The 16,707-nt window shown below is 39.9% G+C and overlaps 3 protein-coding genes across 3 annotated transcripts; 2 read left to right on the forward strand and 1 right to left on the reverse strand.

Moving 5' to 3' along the window:
• Positions 1-605: 605 nt before the first annotated feature.
• On the reverse strand, positions 606-4,900 carry LOC105052217 (probable protein phosphatase 2C 4). The gene is made up of 4 exons (XM_010932954.4): positions 3,014-4,900; positions 2,793-2,906; positions 1,079-1,343; positions 606-978 (listed from the first exon to the last, which is right to left on the reverse strand). The coding sequence occupies exons 1-4, from the start codon at positions 4,592-4,594 to the stop codon at positions 863-865; spliced, it is 2,076 nt and encodes a 691-aa protein (XP_010931256.1). The 5' UTR covers positions 4,595-4,900; the 3' UTR covers positions 606-862.
• Positions 4,901-5,199: 299 nt separating this feature from the next.
• LOC140852226 (uncharacterized) lies at positions 5,200-14,259 on the forward strand. Its single transcript, XM_073245199.1, has 6 exons — positions 5,200-5,346; positions 7,164-7,530; positions 7,615-7,732; positions 9,528-9,590; positions 13,098-13,203; positions 14,008-14,259. The coding sequence occupies exons 1-6, from the start codon at positions 5,200-5,202 to the stop codon at positions 14,257-14,259; spliced, it is 1,053 nt and encodes a 350-aa protein (XP_073101300.1).
• Positions 14,260-14,295: 36 nt separating this feature from the next.
• Positions 14,296-15,923, forward strand: LOC140852093 (uncharacterized). The gene is made up of 6 exons (XM_073244879.1): positions 14,296-14,527; positions 14,608-14,811; positions 14,913-15,005; positions 15,166-15,267; positions 15,361-15,720; positions 15,821-15,923. Exons 1-6 carry the CDS (start codon positions 14,486-14,488, stop codon positions 15,896-15,898), a joined length of 879 nt encoding a protein of 292 aa, XP_073100980.1. The 5' UTR covers positions 14,296-14,485; the 3' UTR covers positions 15,899-15,923.
• Positions 15,924-16,707: the final 784 nt, after the last annotated feature.

Consider the following 16,707-nt stretch of genomic DNA (forward strand, 5'->3'; position numbering starts at 1 on the left):
AAATTGATTTCGAATTGATGAACTCTATATGCCTATTTTTCTATAAATAATTATTTACTTAAATACCTGATGAAATCTGTTGAAAGTGATCATTGCTTACTGGACTGTCTAGCTCATTACCTCCCATTTTTACTGTTTTTACAGATATTGAAAAATTAAGATGATACAAGATATGAATGGAAGAGTGATTAGAAACAGAATCTGCATACTTTTATTTTAGATTGAAAGTTTTATTGAATTTGATGTAAGACCTATGAATTATTGTTAAATTTATTGAGTTATTAATAAAAAAAATTTAAATCATTATATTTTAAATTTAAATTATTGAATAATTGTTCTGTTGTGAAGCATTGATATCGTGATAAGATGCCTTACATGCTTATAAGAAGAGTTTCTTATGAGTATGCAGTGGTTGCCACGATCTTCAGCTCCCGATCTCGGATCACGGGTCAGAGTCGTGACAAGAAATATTAGATCGTTGTGAAGTTAAACTAGAGATTGATAAAAATAATAAATAATAAAAAAAAAGCTATATAATTGATGATACAATTCCATAGTAATGATGCAAAGGAAAAATGAAGAACACAAAGTAGAAGGATGACAGATTAGGACAACATGAATTATTAATTGAATAATTAATCTTTCAGAGAGAACCACTTATAGAATATTACACCCTCATTTTAACAGTTTGAATTGACTTGAAGCAGCTTTGTACCTTTGTTCCCTGCCACTTTTTGATACATGGGCACTGACACTTCCCCAGAGCTGATCTGTTATGGTACAAACGCAAACAGGAAAAAACAGAAAAGCCTTTTAACTCTTCTATGGATCTCTAACAATTCTTTTTCATCTGTATCTATATTTACATGCAGGATCTCCATATTCTTCCTTCCAAAGAGAGAACAATGATGGAGACATCATCATGATATCGTCGACGGTCACCTTGTGGAATTTCCAGTAGTTCATGGAAGTCCATGCCTGCAATTATAAGTACACAAATTTAACTATTAATAGATTGATCTAAGTAATTGATGTAGCAAGTCCATTAACATCAATATTTTGGATATCTAGATTGTACCAGCTTTTTTTGCTGCACGGAGAAGGACCTCCTCGACAAGGTGTTGAGCAGGATCACCTTCGGGAGTCGTTGCAATGAACATTTCCACTTGAGCTACTGCTTCCTCATTGGTGAAATATTGGTAAAGCCCGTCGGATGATAATATCAAAAATCTATCCTTTGGGCTGAGTTTATAGTGATAAAGAGAGGGATTGCATGAGATGTATGGAGAGGTTCCAACATAATCAATTCTGAACATCTCCAGAAGTGCATTGTTCCATTTGGGCTACAGAAAATATTCAGGATCTCAGAAAATGAATAACTAAACCACCAAAACATTCAAATCACAAATCCTACTCCATATATATTATCAAATTCAAGATGCCAAAAGCTTAACTGCTGGATAACAAAATCAAGAATGAAACAAATATTCCTGATCTTATCAGATATTGTCTAAATCTGTAACAGTACAGGTAACTTTTGCAAATTAGTCTGACGGATTCAGTTGCGAAAATGTCCAACGTTCTACACTAGTAAGCCAGACAAGTACATTATTGAAGTTTTCAGTTTACTGAGCAACTACTTAATTGAATCACTAAATTCTTTGCAAGCCTACAGACCTATCTGTAAGGCTTAGTGCTGAAACTTCTGAAACACATTAACAGTTGGCAATGCCGATCTTCTGGGACAAGTAACTCAGCACACCAGTGGTGAACTTTTAAGAAAACCTCTTCATGTTTGTTGCCTTGTTGGTAATTGAAAAGGTATATATGCACCTAAGGCTGAATCTTGCCCTCCAAGACATCAGCTGGAATATGGTTTTCTTAGAAGGCACGCCACCAGATTTCCTAGTCCCATCATCAATTTGAATAATATACTCCTTTTGTCCTTCCTTTCCGGAAAAAGACCAAGAAGACCAGATTCTTTTCTTGGATACTAGGATCACTTAAAATAGAGGATAAACATCATGCAGAGAATAAGCTGGCTATGGGCCCTAGACTGACTGACTGACTAATTACAAGTTCTCCGAGACCAATCTTGAACAATTTCAAGACAACTCAGAAATTGATCGACAAGCATTGAATGAACCCACATTTATTCCTCCCTTAACAAATAAACATAAAAAGAGCATCCAAGTGCACAAGGCTCCTACTAGGGGTTCAGGGAGGGTCAGATGTACATAGTCCTCATCCAGTATAGAAAAGTTATTTCCATGTTCTGAACCTATGACACCTAGGTCACAATAGAACAACCTTACCATTGTGCCAAGCTCCCCCTCCATCAAAAAAATAAGCATCAATGGAAGATTTTTTAAACCATGCAGTAACACAGTATTAGCATCCTAAGGCATGGCTTTGAATAGAGTTATTTATCTTCATATCTATTTTCTAGAAAAGCCCAATGTCAAGTTACAAGCATCATCATAGTATTCAGCCTTACCGTAAGCATCAAATCCATTAGTTCCACCATCTTATGCGGGTCAAAAAGCTTTATCCAGAGTTTATTCTTCTTATGGAGCACATGATACCTTCAATAATTAAAGATATCGCCTAACCGAAATACATACTAAAATGTTATGCCCAACGACCAGTAATCACTTATACAATGCGCCATAATAAATCAACGAGTGCTCACGTATATTTATAGTCTGATGAATGCTTCTACCAAGTCAACATCAAAAACAGTTACAAGCTTTAAAACATTATGAGGAGCATTCTGATGATAATAGCCATACCTGTTTCAAAAAGCCGGCCCCAAATGCTCGTGTGACCTTCAATGAACCCTTCACACGATCATTCGCAATGGCAGAAGCATCATCAGGGTGTTCATTCCTTATTCTACGAACTTCCTGAATCAGAACAAATACCAGAAACCATATTATTCAGATGACCACCCCATTCAACACCGAGGGAAAAAAAAGGAAGACACTAACACCAAGACCAGACTACCATCTACCTCTTCAACACAGGTGCTGTGATCTATAGTAAGCTGCAGGGCTGCCAGATTTGGCAATCCATCCATTGGAATCCTGCAGTCATAAGCTTCAAGAACATTCAACATCCCCTCATTAATCCTTTCCAAGTCCTGACTCTCCTTCGCCATCGAACTCCACGAATCTGGCTCTGCCTTCTGTGCCAAAATTGCTCGGCTGTCGCCGACATTCATCAGATACACATCCTCTCCCTTCATCAACATCACTAAAACACATGAGCCCATGAGTGCCAGCTCGGGATTCTCTGAGACCATTTTATCGGCGATGTCCAAATAAGACTCCTCTGTTCTCCTCAGAGCCTGGAAAAGAGCCTTCAGCACCTCCACATGGTTCACTGCACCATTCCACGAGCTCGATTGGCTCAATTGCTCCTCTAATGTCCTATCAAGCTCCCGTGATTCCCTGTTCCACTCAAACCTCCACCTCCTCTGGGACTCCAAACGCTTGTTCGCCGACCCTCGAACTTTCCTCCCCTTCCTCTGCTTCCCTTCCTTCCGACGTTCCTCAGCCGCAGTCGTCTCTGTTGCCGTCGATGGATCGAATTCCTCGACGGCAGTGATGATGGCGGTGACTGGATCATCGGAGGGCTCGCAGAGTCCTTCAAGCTTGTCTTCCCAAAGGAGGCCCTTGAGCTCTCGTTGCACGGCGGAATAAAGATTGGAGAGGAGGTAATCGGTGGCGTCAGGGCCGTTGAAGCCATCGTAGATCCCGACGAAGACCCACTCATGCTCCTCCGAGACGACGATATGGACTCGGTCCTCCCCTGCTTTACCCTGAGCCCATTGGAGACTGCTGCCCTGGGCGCTGAACAAATCAGAATCCTCGCCACCCTCCACGCTGTTGCGGCCACTGCTAGAGATCGGATGCATGAAGTCATCGCCTCCGCCGCCTCGGTCGCCGAAAGGATTGGACTCTTTGGGCCTCTTGACGGGGATGACGTGGGCGGCGGAGGAGATGGTGCGGGCGATGCCCTTCGTGAGGCCACGGAGGAGGGAGGCGGCGGTGCGGCGCGAGCGGTGGCGAAGGGTGAGGCCGTGGGAGCGGCTCCGGGGGAGGCGGCCGGAGGGAGCGCGGTCGAGGGGGCCGGAGAAGAGGGCGGCACGGTGGTCAAGAGGGCCGGACATGAATCCTCTCTCTATGGGTCCCGAGAGGAATCCCCCGTCGGTGGGGGCGATGGGGCCGGAGAGGGGCCCGGAGGAGAAGCGGGGGATGGGCTGGAGGGGAACGGAGGAGAAGGAGGTGGAGCTCTCGAAGGCGGCAGCGGCGGCGGGCGGGCAGACGAGGTCGGCAAGGGCAGTGGAGAGAGAAGTGGCGGCGTTCGCGCTGACGGAGGCGCCGGAGATGGTCCGGAAGGTGGTGGTCTCCTCGGAGTGATGGACCTTGAAGGAGGCCGTGGAGGCCGCGGCGAGGGCGTCGGGTCGGATGTAGCAGAAGGAGTGTCCAAGGCCCTCGTCGTAGGGCTCCGACGTGACCGCGGCGGCGACATGGCGGCGGCGGGCGTCGCCGGAGAAGCAGTGCATCAGCTTCGCGGAGCCGTTGCCCATGGTGAGAGAGGAAGAGAGGAAAGTGAAGAGTTTCGGAGCAGTCGAGATGAGGGAGGGAGCGCTATATTGGGAATAGCATGGCAGAAAATTCGGTGAAGAGAATTGGGGATGGCGACAGAGAGAGAAGAAGGGGAGAGAGGAGGCGCGTTGACTTGTAGCGTTCGTATTGAACTGCGGGAAACATGAACGCCATAGGCGTTGACCGGAGAGCGGTGGAGTGAACCAAGGTATTGGGTTTGAGTTAAAGATAAGTTAGAGGGAGGAGAGAGAGAGAGAGTAATGAATGAGAAAATAGAGAGAGCACAGCAGGTCAAACGTAGGAGGGGCACGGGAATGTGTGCCGTGGGGCTGATCGGTTGGATTGATTTCTACCAACACGTGGCGGTCGATGGTAGCGCCGTGGACGGGCTTCCAACCTACCGATTGTCGGACGCATGAGATTTACTCTCGGGTGGATGGTTTATCAGTCGGCCCATGCATGCTATAGAACGTTCTGCAGCAAAAAATCGAATTATTTTCTGACACGTACCATTTGAATATAGGTTCGTTTATACGTGTTGTTATATGAATGTTCGAGATGGTGTTTTCTGTTTTCGCGTTATCAGATGATGTTTCCCTGCTGCTTCCCTTTAACTCCTTTACCAACCTTGTCTGACTTTGGCGAAGATTTCTTCGCCGAATTTATGGATTCTCAGACAACGCAAGAAAGAGACTGCAGCGGATCAATTGTAGAATTTGTAGTTGATATAAATGTAACAGTTATAGGATGCAATACATATACATGGTTTTGTAGGATCTTGACTGCAATGGCAAATACCATATAATAATTTTGTTGGACGTTGTTTTGAATAATCAATATATGATGTCTTTCTTAAAATGTGAATTCGTTGGTCGTATATGATGGACATTTCAAACAGTAAGATAGTGACCAAATATGAATTCATATAATAAATCTTCATAAATAATAGCTCCTCAAAAACCACAAGAATAAATAGGTATCTCAAAAATAAATGCTAACCACTCAAAAATAAATGGAGACCTAAAATAGATATGCAAAAATAAATATAAATATCACAGAAATAAATATACACTTGACTATCCACTTCCAATCAAGTTGGGGCACACTTACCCTGAACAACAACATTAAAGAACAAATATAAAGTTTGGAGGGAATATATGCTAAATGATCCAGCCTTTGTACGTAATGGGATGATAAATATACTCTTTATACGTACAAATAAAATAAGTCAAGGAAATATAAGGGATTAGAGTGCTTTTCAAACTAAGATTTTGTCACATTTGACACAATCCTATAGTCCACATTCAAAAGATTTGATTAAAAAAAAAAAAAGAGGAACATAGTTGCCAAACAAGGTATGCATTTGGACCAAGACACAGACATCAAGCATTGCAATTTGTTAAATTAGCTCATTAAAGTCACAAGTTCCAAAGCCATAATTGTATTGGATAATAAAAAAAAAATAAGTGTTGCATGAAAAAAGTTCCACATCCAAACCCTACATATCATCTCAAGTTTAGCTCCATGTACAAATATATTGCGAATCAAAACCTTTGCCAACCCTGCATGCGGGGAGGGAGAGAGGGGGAGAGAGAGAGAGACTTGTAGCGTTGGTTAGAGGCATGGTGACATCCCACACACATAAATGGGGGGTTATGTCCAAATTACTTACAAGAACCAACATAGCCGTGTTTGATCGTTTCTTAGGCTAGGTGAAAACAAGTCCCACAATAACAAATTAAAACCGATATTGAGAATTTTCAAATCCGGCGTCATTTTGCTCGTCAAGTGGAACGACCCTACGTACCCACCATCCACCACAATCCCTTGTCTCGACCTTCTCCTTTCCACCGCCCACCGGCAGCTGCTCCCCTCCCTATCGGTGCTCGTCGATAAATAAATATATATACTGGCACACAGAAAGATATATATCAATATTAGGTACACATGCTGTTGATATAAAGTGAAACCAACGAGACCAAAAAGAGCTCCCAATCTTGGGCACAACTCCAAGAAGGTTCCCCAGTCACCATGTGAAAAATGACCCTTACCCTTCTCAAAGGTCATCAATTTCCAGTCATAGTCCCAGACCAAACTCTTGAGATCATCCCCTCGGGCACGTGTTTCCTTGAACTACTTTTCCTCTTTTTGCATAGCTTTCCTCTGTGCCCTGATCACCGCGACAGTGAACCTTGTCACCAAGAAATACGAGCAACTTTCTTCGTTCCACAGTTTCCTAGGCCCTTCCATCAACCTGAGAAGCCTATCCCTATTTGACATCGGAGACGGCCCAACACCAAGGGGGCATGCATGCATTTCCTTCAGCTCGCACTACAACGAAAAGGGCCTGTAGCGACAGTTTTTTGCCGACGCTTTTGGAAAGCGTCGGCAAGTTGCGCAGACCTGCCGATGCTTTTTAAAAGCGTCGTCGTTTAACGACGCTTAAAAGCGTCGGCGTTCAACGCCGACGCTTTTAGCAAAAGCGTCGTCAAATAAAGCAAATGCCGACGTTTTTGTACAGTAATTTACGACGCTAAAAAGCGTCGTTAGGTTCGTTTAATACCCTTCTTCCCCCGTGCCCTAATCCATCTACCGCCGCCCTTTCCATCCTTAATTTCTTCCGCCGACCCCGTCTCATCTCCGCCGCCGGCACCGCGCCCGCCGTCCACGCGCATCCGCCGTCCACGGCTCACCGCCGTTTGCCGCTCCCCTCTGCTGCCGCGTCCGTCGACGCCGCACCCGCGCTGTCGAAGCTGTACACCGTCCGCTGGAAGCAGCCACCCCACCGGCCCTCCTCCCCTCCCCCTCCCGGCGGCCATCTTCCCATCACGATTTCCTTCGATTGCCGTGCACTTTTGCTTGGATTTTGTTTGGCGCAGACTGATTCGTGTTCGACCGATTCAATTTCGGCCCAAAGGTTCGGTCTCTCTCTCTCTCCCCCTCCCTCCTTCCCTGTGTCATGACCGGTAATCGCATCTAATATGTGTTTAGCATTTCTCAGAGCGGAAATCCTCTCCGTCATCGAACATCGACGCGGTCTCCGGTCGATCCAGCTCCAGCATCGGATCCACCGCCTGGAAACCCCAGAATCCGAGAAATCCGCAAATCGAATCCTCAAGGTGATGAGATATCCGTGGATTCTGGTATAATTCCCCTGTTCTTTAGTATTTCTTCTTAATTAGTTGATATTGTGGAGCTTGGAAGCTCGAAATTAGGGTTCTTTATATTTAGAAAGACGGACAGAGGATTTACATTGCGAGTTCTTCTCTTTGGAGCTCCGAATTTGGTTTAGAATTCTTTGCTATGGATGCTAGGTTTTAGGGAGTGTGAGGAGATCTTCACATGACTGGTTTTGATACGCCTAGGTCTAGGAAAGTGAGAGAGTTCTTCTCTGTTGAAATTTGATGGTGCAAGTTGTCCATCAATTGGTTTCTCTCTGTGCATGTCCATGTCTGCCTTGTGCATGTGCGATGTGCATGTGACTCATCTTCCATTTCAAGTAGGTGTGTATTCTGCAGTATGGTTCATGTTGCCCGTATCGGCTTATATAGAAAGTTTGATCTGGTAGTTGCTGACTAGTTTGGGCCGGCAATGGGTCATAAAAGGATTCCAAAACCCTTTATTTGGGTTCATTTTCATCTAATGCAAGAGAGGGAGATGGGATAATTTTATACCAAATCTTATGATTCTAATTTACTGGAGATGTGCTACCATGATGTTGTGATACACATTGCTATTTAATGCCTATATAGCGCTAATGTAGAACGAAAGATGAAAGGATACACTGCCTAATATAAGGAAAACAAATAATGAACTTTTGGAGTTATCTGTATTTCGTAGTTTTTTTCTTTTGTAACGAAATGCAAATGCTAATATTATGATCTTCTAGAGTTACACCTTCATAATATTCTAGTTAAAAACAATATGACGTTATTAGTGCTGCATGGTTTTCTTTCACAAAACCTGGCATCCTAAATCCATGTTTTCTTTCATTTTGAAACAAGTATGATGTTAGCAGTGTTGTGTTTTGATTATTTTGTGATTACTTGAGCATGACTCATCTATTTGTCATTATGTTACTTTCTGTGGATGATGTTATTTAGTCTCTTTGGATCAATGATAGTATTATTATATTTCATTTTGGCCTGTTTCAATCTTCCTGCTGTAAATCATACTTTAATCTTGTTTAGCATCCGTCATCATGTCATGCTCTAAATACATGAAACCTTGAATTCATTAATGAAAGTTTTTTTACTGCAATGTTTATGAAGTGTGGTGAAATTTATCCTGACATTTTAGGATGGACCCTGAAAATCTCTTTGATCGGTGAGTATGTTGCTCTTCTTGCTACCAATCCCCCTTACTTATGCTTCTGCATCTATTTTTCACTCACTCTGTCTTCCAGAATCTTCTCTGTGTTTGTTTCCTCTGATCAATGGCATGCTTATATATAGTTCTTTTGAAGTTTCTATTTTACTGTGCTTGTGCAAGGATTATAATGCAAATATGTGTAACAGGAAAATTTTGATTTAGTGAATAGGCTTGTACTTCATGTATGTCTGTGCTCCAAATTATGCAAGTCATACTCTTTTGGATTTGGTGGTTAACAACTGGTTGTACATGATCAATTTACAACCAGTTATCAAATATCAAATATGGTAAACCTGTGTAGCATAAAATAAATGATATAGAGCTAGATCAATTTACAACCACACCCTCTTAGTATCTCTCTACGAGGTTCACCCGAAAATATGTAGTACAATTAATTAAGGTTGTGATACATGGTTGATGAATGGATAATTTCATAGTTTCATGAATCCTGATCGATTGCTTATCTGACATGTGGCGCTCGTTATGTGGCTGGACCCTGATATCGTGTGGCCTACGTTATCCTTATCTTCGTGACTGATGAAGACTAAGCATCTGGATTAAGCTGGGCCAAGTTTCTTTGTCCACTACTCCCCAAGTTAATATCAGGTATTAAATCAAATTAATTATGAATTAATTTTTCAAAAATTACATTGCATCGAAACATAGACCCGTCTTTTGATTAATGTACATATTCTATTATATCCGTACATTTATTTATTTTTGTACGGATAAAAGAATTATGTACATTGATCAATTGATTGTCCAGTATGGACAGTTTGAAAAATGTGAGTAATTCTATAGGTCATTACCATAATCAAATGGTATGCTGAGAGGTTCGGAAAAAATTTCGGATGGTATTTTCCTTTTGTTCTTCCTATACGGAAGAACTAAAGGGAAATGCTGCCGAAATTTTTTTCGGCTCTTGTTGCATATCATTTGATTTTTGTAATTGACCTATAGAATTAATACATTTTCTGAATGGGATAGGACCTTCTTTACCTATTAGTTGATGATAGTAAGCATTTACTATGTAAACTTTATGTAGTTGTTATTTTTTTGGATTTTATGAAATGACTGATATTTTTTACTCATTGCATTAATATAGATTGTATAATTTTTTTTTATTTTTAAATAAATTGCAAGTTCGGTCAGTTTTATCCTACAATGGACAAAAGTTGGATAAATAAACCAAGGAATAGTAAAGAATATTTAGATGGAGTTCATGACTTCATTAAATTTGGTATGGAGAAAAGTAGTTTGAATGGAAAGATTTTATGTCCATGTCGGAAATGTGTAAATAGTTCTTCTTTAGATCCACAAAATGTTGAAGAACATTTGGTATGGAATGGTTTTTTAAGAGGTTATACCGACTGGATTTTTCATGGAGAATCTATGTTGCCATCATCATGTAACCAACCCCTGACTCATTGCGGATCCACTAGCCTAGAAGACAATTCTGCAAGAGATGATGATATAAGGGGTTTGATCACAGATGCTTTTGGATTTGATGTTCAAAATTTAGGAGAATCCAGTAGTATACAAGAAACAGTTGGGATGTTTGATGGATGTACGCATACCGAACGTATGCATGTTGAGGAGCCCATACATACATCTAATGATGAGACAGCTCGTTATCACACCTTAATGAAAGATGCAGACGAAGAATTATATCCGGGTTGTACAAAATTTTCTAAGATTTCTTTTCTTGTTCATTTATTTCATATCAAATATTTGAATGGATGGTCTGGAAAGAGTTTTACCATGCTGCTCAAGTTATTAAAGGATGCATTTCCAGAAAGCACTCGTTTACCACCATCGTATTATGAAGCCAAGAAAGTAGTAAAGGAATTGGATCTTGGATACGAAAAGATTCATAGTTGTCCGAAAGATTGTATGTTATATCGGGGTGAAAACGCTAATCAAGAGTCATGCAATGTATGTGGATCTTCAAGATGGATAACACAAAAAGAAGATCGAGATGATGTACTGAATGAATTGGATGCAACGCGGAGTAAAAAGAAACCGGCCAAGGTATTGCGTTACTTTCCTCTTATACCTAGATTGAAAAGGATTTATGCATCATCAAAAACAGCTTCATCAATGAGATGGCATCATGAAGGACGTACAAAGGATGGAATGTTGAGACATCCAGCAGATAGTCTTCAATGGAAAGCATTTGATGATAGACATCCTGATTTTGCCTCTGATGTTCGCAGTGTTAGGTTTGGCTTAGCTTCTGATGGCTTCAATCCATTTCGGACCCTGAGTTCTACCTACAGCACTTGGCCAGTCGTTTTGATACCTTACAATTTGCCACCGTGGATATGCATGAAACAATCATCACTTATCTTGTCAATGGTTATTCCAGGAGATAAGGGTCCAGGCAATGATATTGATATTTTTCTACAGCCTTTGATAGAGGAATTGAAACAGTTGTGGGAGGGTGTTGATGCATTTGATGCTTCCAACGGCCAAACATTTAAACTACGGGCAGCATTGTTATGGACTATTAATGATTTTCCAGCATATGCCAATTTATCTGGCTGGAGTACAAAGGGACGGGTCGCATGTCCTTGTTGTGGAGATTCAACACATTCAATTTGGTTAAAACATGGAGGTAAATTTTGTTACATGGGACATCGTCGATGGTTGGAAGCAAATCATCCGTTTCGATTTCAGAAAGATTTGTTTGATGGTACTATAGAATTGGGATGTGCCCCTATTCCACCTTCTGGAACTGATGTTCATAGACAAATGGATGGCATGAATTACAGCTATGGTAAGCACTCAAAGTCCTCTAAAAAAAGAGGAAGGGATGATGTTGAACGCTCAGTGCACGAAGGGTTACCAGAGGAAGTCAGTATCAGTACTATAGATGCAGAGTTGTTTCAAGATCCAGACAATTATTTCGAGGATGAAAATGAGGAAGACACACAGATAGCATCTACACAACAGCCAAGTAAATATTTATGGAAAAAATAAAATATCTTTTTTGACTTACCTTATTGGAAACATAATCTTATTCGGCACAATCTTGATGTCATGCATATAGAGAAGAATGTTTGCGATAATTTACTTGGAACATTTTTAAACCTTGATGGAAAGAGCAAAGATAACATGAAGGCACGTCTTGATTTAAAAGAAATGGGTATCCGACAGGAACTTCATCCTAAAATGCTTGCTAATGATAGAATTTATGTGCCTCCTGCATGTTACACAATGTCTGCTCGAGAAAAGGATAATTTTTTGGGAGTTTTGAAAAGTATCAAAGTACCCGATGGATATGCATCGAATATTTCACGATGTGTGCATCTAAAGGATCGAAAACTTTCAAATCTTAAAAGTCATGATGGTCACATATTGATGCAAGATATTTTTCCAATAGCTTTAAGATCGTCATTGCCGAAACAAGTTGTTACAATTGTACTTCGATTATCGTCATTCTTTAAGGCATTATGTTCCAAAGTTATTGATCCTCGGGAACTTGATCAGTTAGAATCGGATATTGCAATTACACTTTGCCAGATGGAAAAGATTTTTCCTCCTGGATTTTTTACTATTATGGTACATCTGCTCGTTCACCTAGCTTCAGAAGTTAAAGTTGGTGGACCGGTACATTATAGATGGATGTATCCTATTGAGAGGTATTATTACAAACCTTAAATCTTTTGATAATTTTATTAGAAACAACAGCATACTGATATTTTAATAAATATTTAATTCTTGACGGTATCTTGTGCGTCTTAAAGATTATGTGCGAAATAGAGCCTATCCCGAAGGCTCGATTGCTGAAGCATATATTGCGGATGAATGTTTGACATTTTGTTCAAGATATCTTCAAGGTGTAGAGACTATTTTTAGTCGACCTCAACGGCATAATGACTTTGTGGAGAATGCAGAACTGTATAAGTTCTTAACTGCTGGAAAATTCTTGGGAAGAGGTGAAGGTATTGTACTTGATCAAAAATCCTTAGCACAAGCACATCGTTATGTGTTACTTCATAGTGACATAATATCTGACCATCGCAGGTTAGTATATTTAAGGAATGACATCAAAATTTAAATTTTATATTAGATATAATGTTCTAAATGATATATTTATATTTTATGCAGTGAATTTTTAATTTATCAGAGACGAGCCAATCATAACATTCGTCCTAATGCAAGGATTGAACAGCGATGGTTGGTCGAGTTATTCCCTATGTGGCTTTCGAATCAGGTGTGATTTATATTTAATTATTGGATATATTAATTTTTGATACATATTTAATATCAGATAACTCAACTGCACTTCGTCATATCATTTTTTGTTAGGTATCAAAGATGATGGAGACAAATAAGTCAGATGAACTAATAGCTCTTGCTCGAGGACCTAACAAGATTGTGAATAGATATAATGGTTTCATAATTAATGGCTTTAAATTTCATACTAGAGAACGGGAGAAATTTAGAAAAACACAGAATAGCGGTGTTATGGTGGAAGCGGATGAAAAATCCTATTATGGTGCACTTAAAGATATCTATGAGTTGGATTATTATGGAAAATTTAAAGTAGTACTGTTTAGATGTGATTGGATAGACATAAACTCACTAAGGGGTTTGAAACAAGATGCAAATGGATTTACACTTGTAAATTTTTCAAGGTTGATACACACTGGTGTGTTATTGAAGGATGACCCATTCATTTTTTCATCTCAAGCTCGTCAAGTATTTTATGTATAAGATGCAAAAGATAAAGATTGGTTTACTGTCATCAAAACAAAACCTAGAGACTTATATGATATGGGAAACCAAGTGGAGGATGATGACGATGACACTTATACACAATGTATGCCCTACAATTTTGTGCCAGCTGATGATTTAAATGATACGACGACGTTGGTTAGAACAGAATTCGAAGAAAACACTACTGCTTGATTGTTACTGGTAATAATTATTTATGATGTATATATTTTGCATTAATTATTGTGTTATTTTACTCCATATATTAACTGATTCTACCTTTTATTTATATAAATGCTAGGTGACATCATGCGTCGCAGGGGACGATATGCTGGTGTGCAGTTCCAGTTTTCACAGACAGAGACCGGTACGTCTTCTTCAGCACAGCAGCCTGAGGCCAGTTCAGCTGCACAGCATTCTGAGCCCTGTCCTTCATCATCAGCACAGCACGATCCTCCTGTTCATCAGCCAGATGATGAGATACACGTGCAGGGTATATATTGTCTTTCATGTAAATTTTTTTTATTTTATTTTATGTATATTTATGATATAGTTACTTTTATGTATTTTTTGCAGACGGATCCGGGAGAGTACACCCCAGACGCGGACCCACAGTAGTACGAGATGTGTGGCAGATGCGTGAGGGCGAGAGGATTGTTGTGGAGTGCAATCAGCTAGGTCAGCCAATTAAGAAAGCTGCCTGCTTATTGACTTCATTTTTGGGGACTGTTGCTCGGAGGCCTCAGCTATGTCCGTTGGGCTATGCAAAATGAAATGACATGCTTCCAACGTACAAAGTTGAGCTCCTCCGAGTTATAGAGGTAATGAATTGATGTTCATACTGTATATTAATTGTTAATCATTTATATAATTTATTTCATTTAACTTTTTTTTTTTATAGAGCAAGTTTGTTCTCCCTCCATCCACTCATGATTTTGTAATGAAGTCTCTCAACCGCAAATGGAAAGAATATAGAGCGCAATTGAAGAAGGACTATATGAGACAGGGTATGACAGAGGAGGAGGTTGCTAGGAATTGTCCTCCTGATGTACCCCCTCATCAGTGGATGGAGTTGGTTCATTATTGGTTCTCCGAGAGGGCACAGGTATATTATCTGTTTATTATCTTTTTTTTTAAATATTTTATAAAAATATTGATTTTTATTATATATTGTATATATAACAAGTTCTTTACTTTATTTTACAGACTTATTCTGCTATTGGTAGAGCTGCACGAGCAGCTCAGTCTGTTCCTCATACATCGGGGTCGAAGAGTTATGCACGACTCCGACAGGAGTTTGTATGTTCCTTAAACTTTCATAATTAACTTTTAATTTTTATGTTCAAATATTTATATAACTAATATCATTATGTATCGTGGACCATGTCTGTATCATGATACTCATATATTTTTTTAAATTATCATAATTGTTTGCTTAAAATTGAAATTATTTGTGTAGGAGGATGAGCATGGGAGGGAACCCGAACAAGTGGAGTTTTACCGAATGACTCATACTCATCAGGATGGTACTTTTGTTCGAGATGAGTCGAGAGATTTATATGTACGGTATTATTAATATTATATTTTTTGCAATGATTTAAATTTAATTTTGTTAGCTATTAATGTATAACTCTTGTTTTCAAAAAAAATACAGGAGAGGGCTACATCTCTCATTGCGGAGCGTGACGACGAGTCCGCAGCATCTACGCAGCAGAGCCGTATCGAGACCGAGGTCTTCACAGAGTTGATGGGACCAGAGCGCTACGGCCGAGTGAGGGGTTATGGAGTAGGAGTCACCCCCACTCAGTTATCTGAGGTTAGTAGATATACGCAGCATGCTGCAGCAGATGCTCAGGATTCACGCGTTCGCAGACTCGAGACGGAGATACAGGAGATTAGACAGAGTCGTGCCGCTGAGATGGAGGAGATGCGACAGAGCCGTGCCGAGATGCAGGCCATGAGGGGACAGATTGATCGCCTTACATCTTTATTAGAGATGTATGGTTCATCTCAGGTAAACACATAATATTAAATATATATTTTTGTATTAATTTAATGATTTATATATTTTATTTATAGATATGCAAATCATGCTTTTGATATGTTTTTTGTAGGCTCCTGGCATATCAGGCACCCGTCGAGATAGCGGCACGTCACGTGGAGACAACGACGACCATCCGCCTGCAGATTGATGTTATTTTATTTTTGCTGTATTTTTATATTTATTTATATTACTCTTGATTGTAATGGACGATTAGTACTTTATTTTTATTTATATAAAATATTGTCTTTTGGTTTGATTAAATTTTCTATTTCAGCTTGCTTTTGATGTGAATGATGGTGATTGTACAGGTGTGAATGTGAATGTGGTGATTGTACATGTTTATTGTATTGTACAGGTGATATGAATGATGGTGATTGTACAGGTGTGAATGTGAATGTGGTGATTGTACATGTTTATTGTATTGTACAGGTGTGATATGATTTCATACAGGAATGTATTGTATTATTTTTTTTTTAAATAATATTTGTATTTTTTTTTTCCTCTTAAAACCTTTAACGACGCTTATAAGCGTCGTTAAATTTGTATTTTGCGACGCTTTAAAGCGTCGTAAATTTTTACATTAACGACGCTTATAAGCGTCGTTAAATTTGTCTTTTGCGATGCTTTAAAGCGTCGTAAAGATTTAAATTAACGACGCTTACAAGCGTCGTTAATGTAAATCTTTACGACGCTTTAAAGCGTCGTTAAAAAATAACGACGCTTTTAAAAAGCGTCGGCGCTATTCGTCTCCACTCTTACATAGTCGACGCTTTGCCGACGCTTTTCGAAGCGTCGTAAAGCCAAATAGCGACGCTTTAAAGCGTCGTTAATGACCATAAATAGCGTCGTTAATGCCTATTTTTTCTGTAGTGTCGTTCTTTGGACTGATTGCAGTGGTTGCCATCTCATGAACCTCATGACTCAAAACTGCAGCATTTGAAATGGCAACCTATGATT

Source organism: Elaeis guineensis, chromosome 10 (genome assembly GCF_000442705.2).
Source record: "Elaeis guineensis isolate ETL-2024a chromosome 10, EG11, whole genome shotgun sequence".
Classification (NCBI taxonomy): Eukaryota; Viridiplantae; Streptophyta; class Magnoliopsida; order Arecales; family Arecaceae; genus Elaeis; species Elaeis guineensis.

Coding starts and splice junctions, on each gene's coding strand:
- LOC140852226 (XM_073245199.1), top strand. CDS start 5,200: ATGATGTTTCCCTGCTGCTTCCCTTTAACTCCTTTACCAACCTTGTCT. Junction 5,347..7,163: donor AATTTGTAGTTGATATAAAT/GTAACAGTTATA, acceptor AAGCGTCGTTAG/GTTCGTTTAATACCCTTCTT. Junction 13,204..14,007: donor CTATGTGGCTTTCGAATCAG/GTGTGATTTATA, acceptor TATAAATGCTAG/GTGACATCATGCGTCGCAGG.
- LOC105052217 (XM_010932954.4), bottom strand. CDS start 4,594: ATGGGCAACGGCTCCGCGAAGCTGATGCACTGCTTCTCCGGCGACGCC. Junction 2,907..3,013: donor ACAGCACCTGTGTTGAAGAG/GTAGATGGTAGT, acceptor GTTCTGATTCAG/GAAGTTCGTAGAATAAGGAA. Junction 979..1,078: donor CCGTGCAGCAAAAAAAGCTG/GTACAATCTAGA, acceptor TTATAATTGCAG/GCATGGACTTCCATGAACTA.
- LOC140852093 (XM_073244879.1), top strand. CDS start 14,486: ATGCTTCCAACGTACAAAGTTGAGCTCCTCCGAGTTATAGAG. Junction 14,528..14,607: donor AGCTCCTCCGAGTTATAGAG/GTAATGAATTGA, acceptor TTTTTTTTATAG/AGCAAGTTTGTTCTCCCTCC. Junction 14,812..14,912: donor GGTTCTCCGAGAGGGCACAG/GTATATTATCTG, acceptor TTTATTTTACAG/ACTTATTCTGCTATTGGTAG.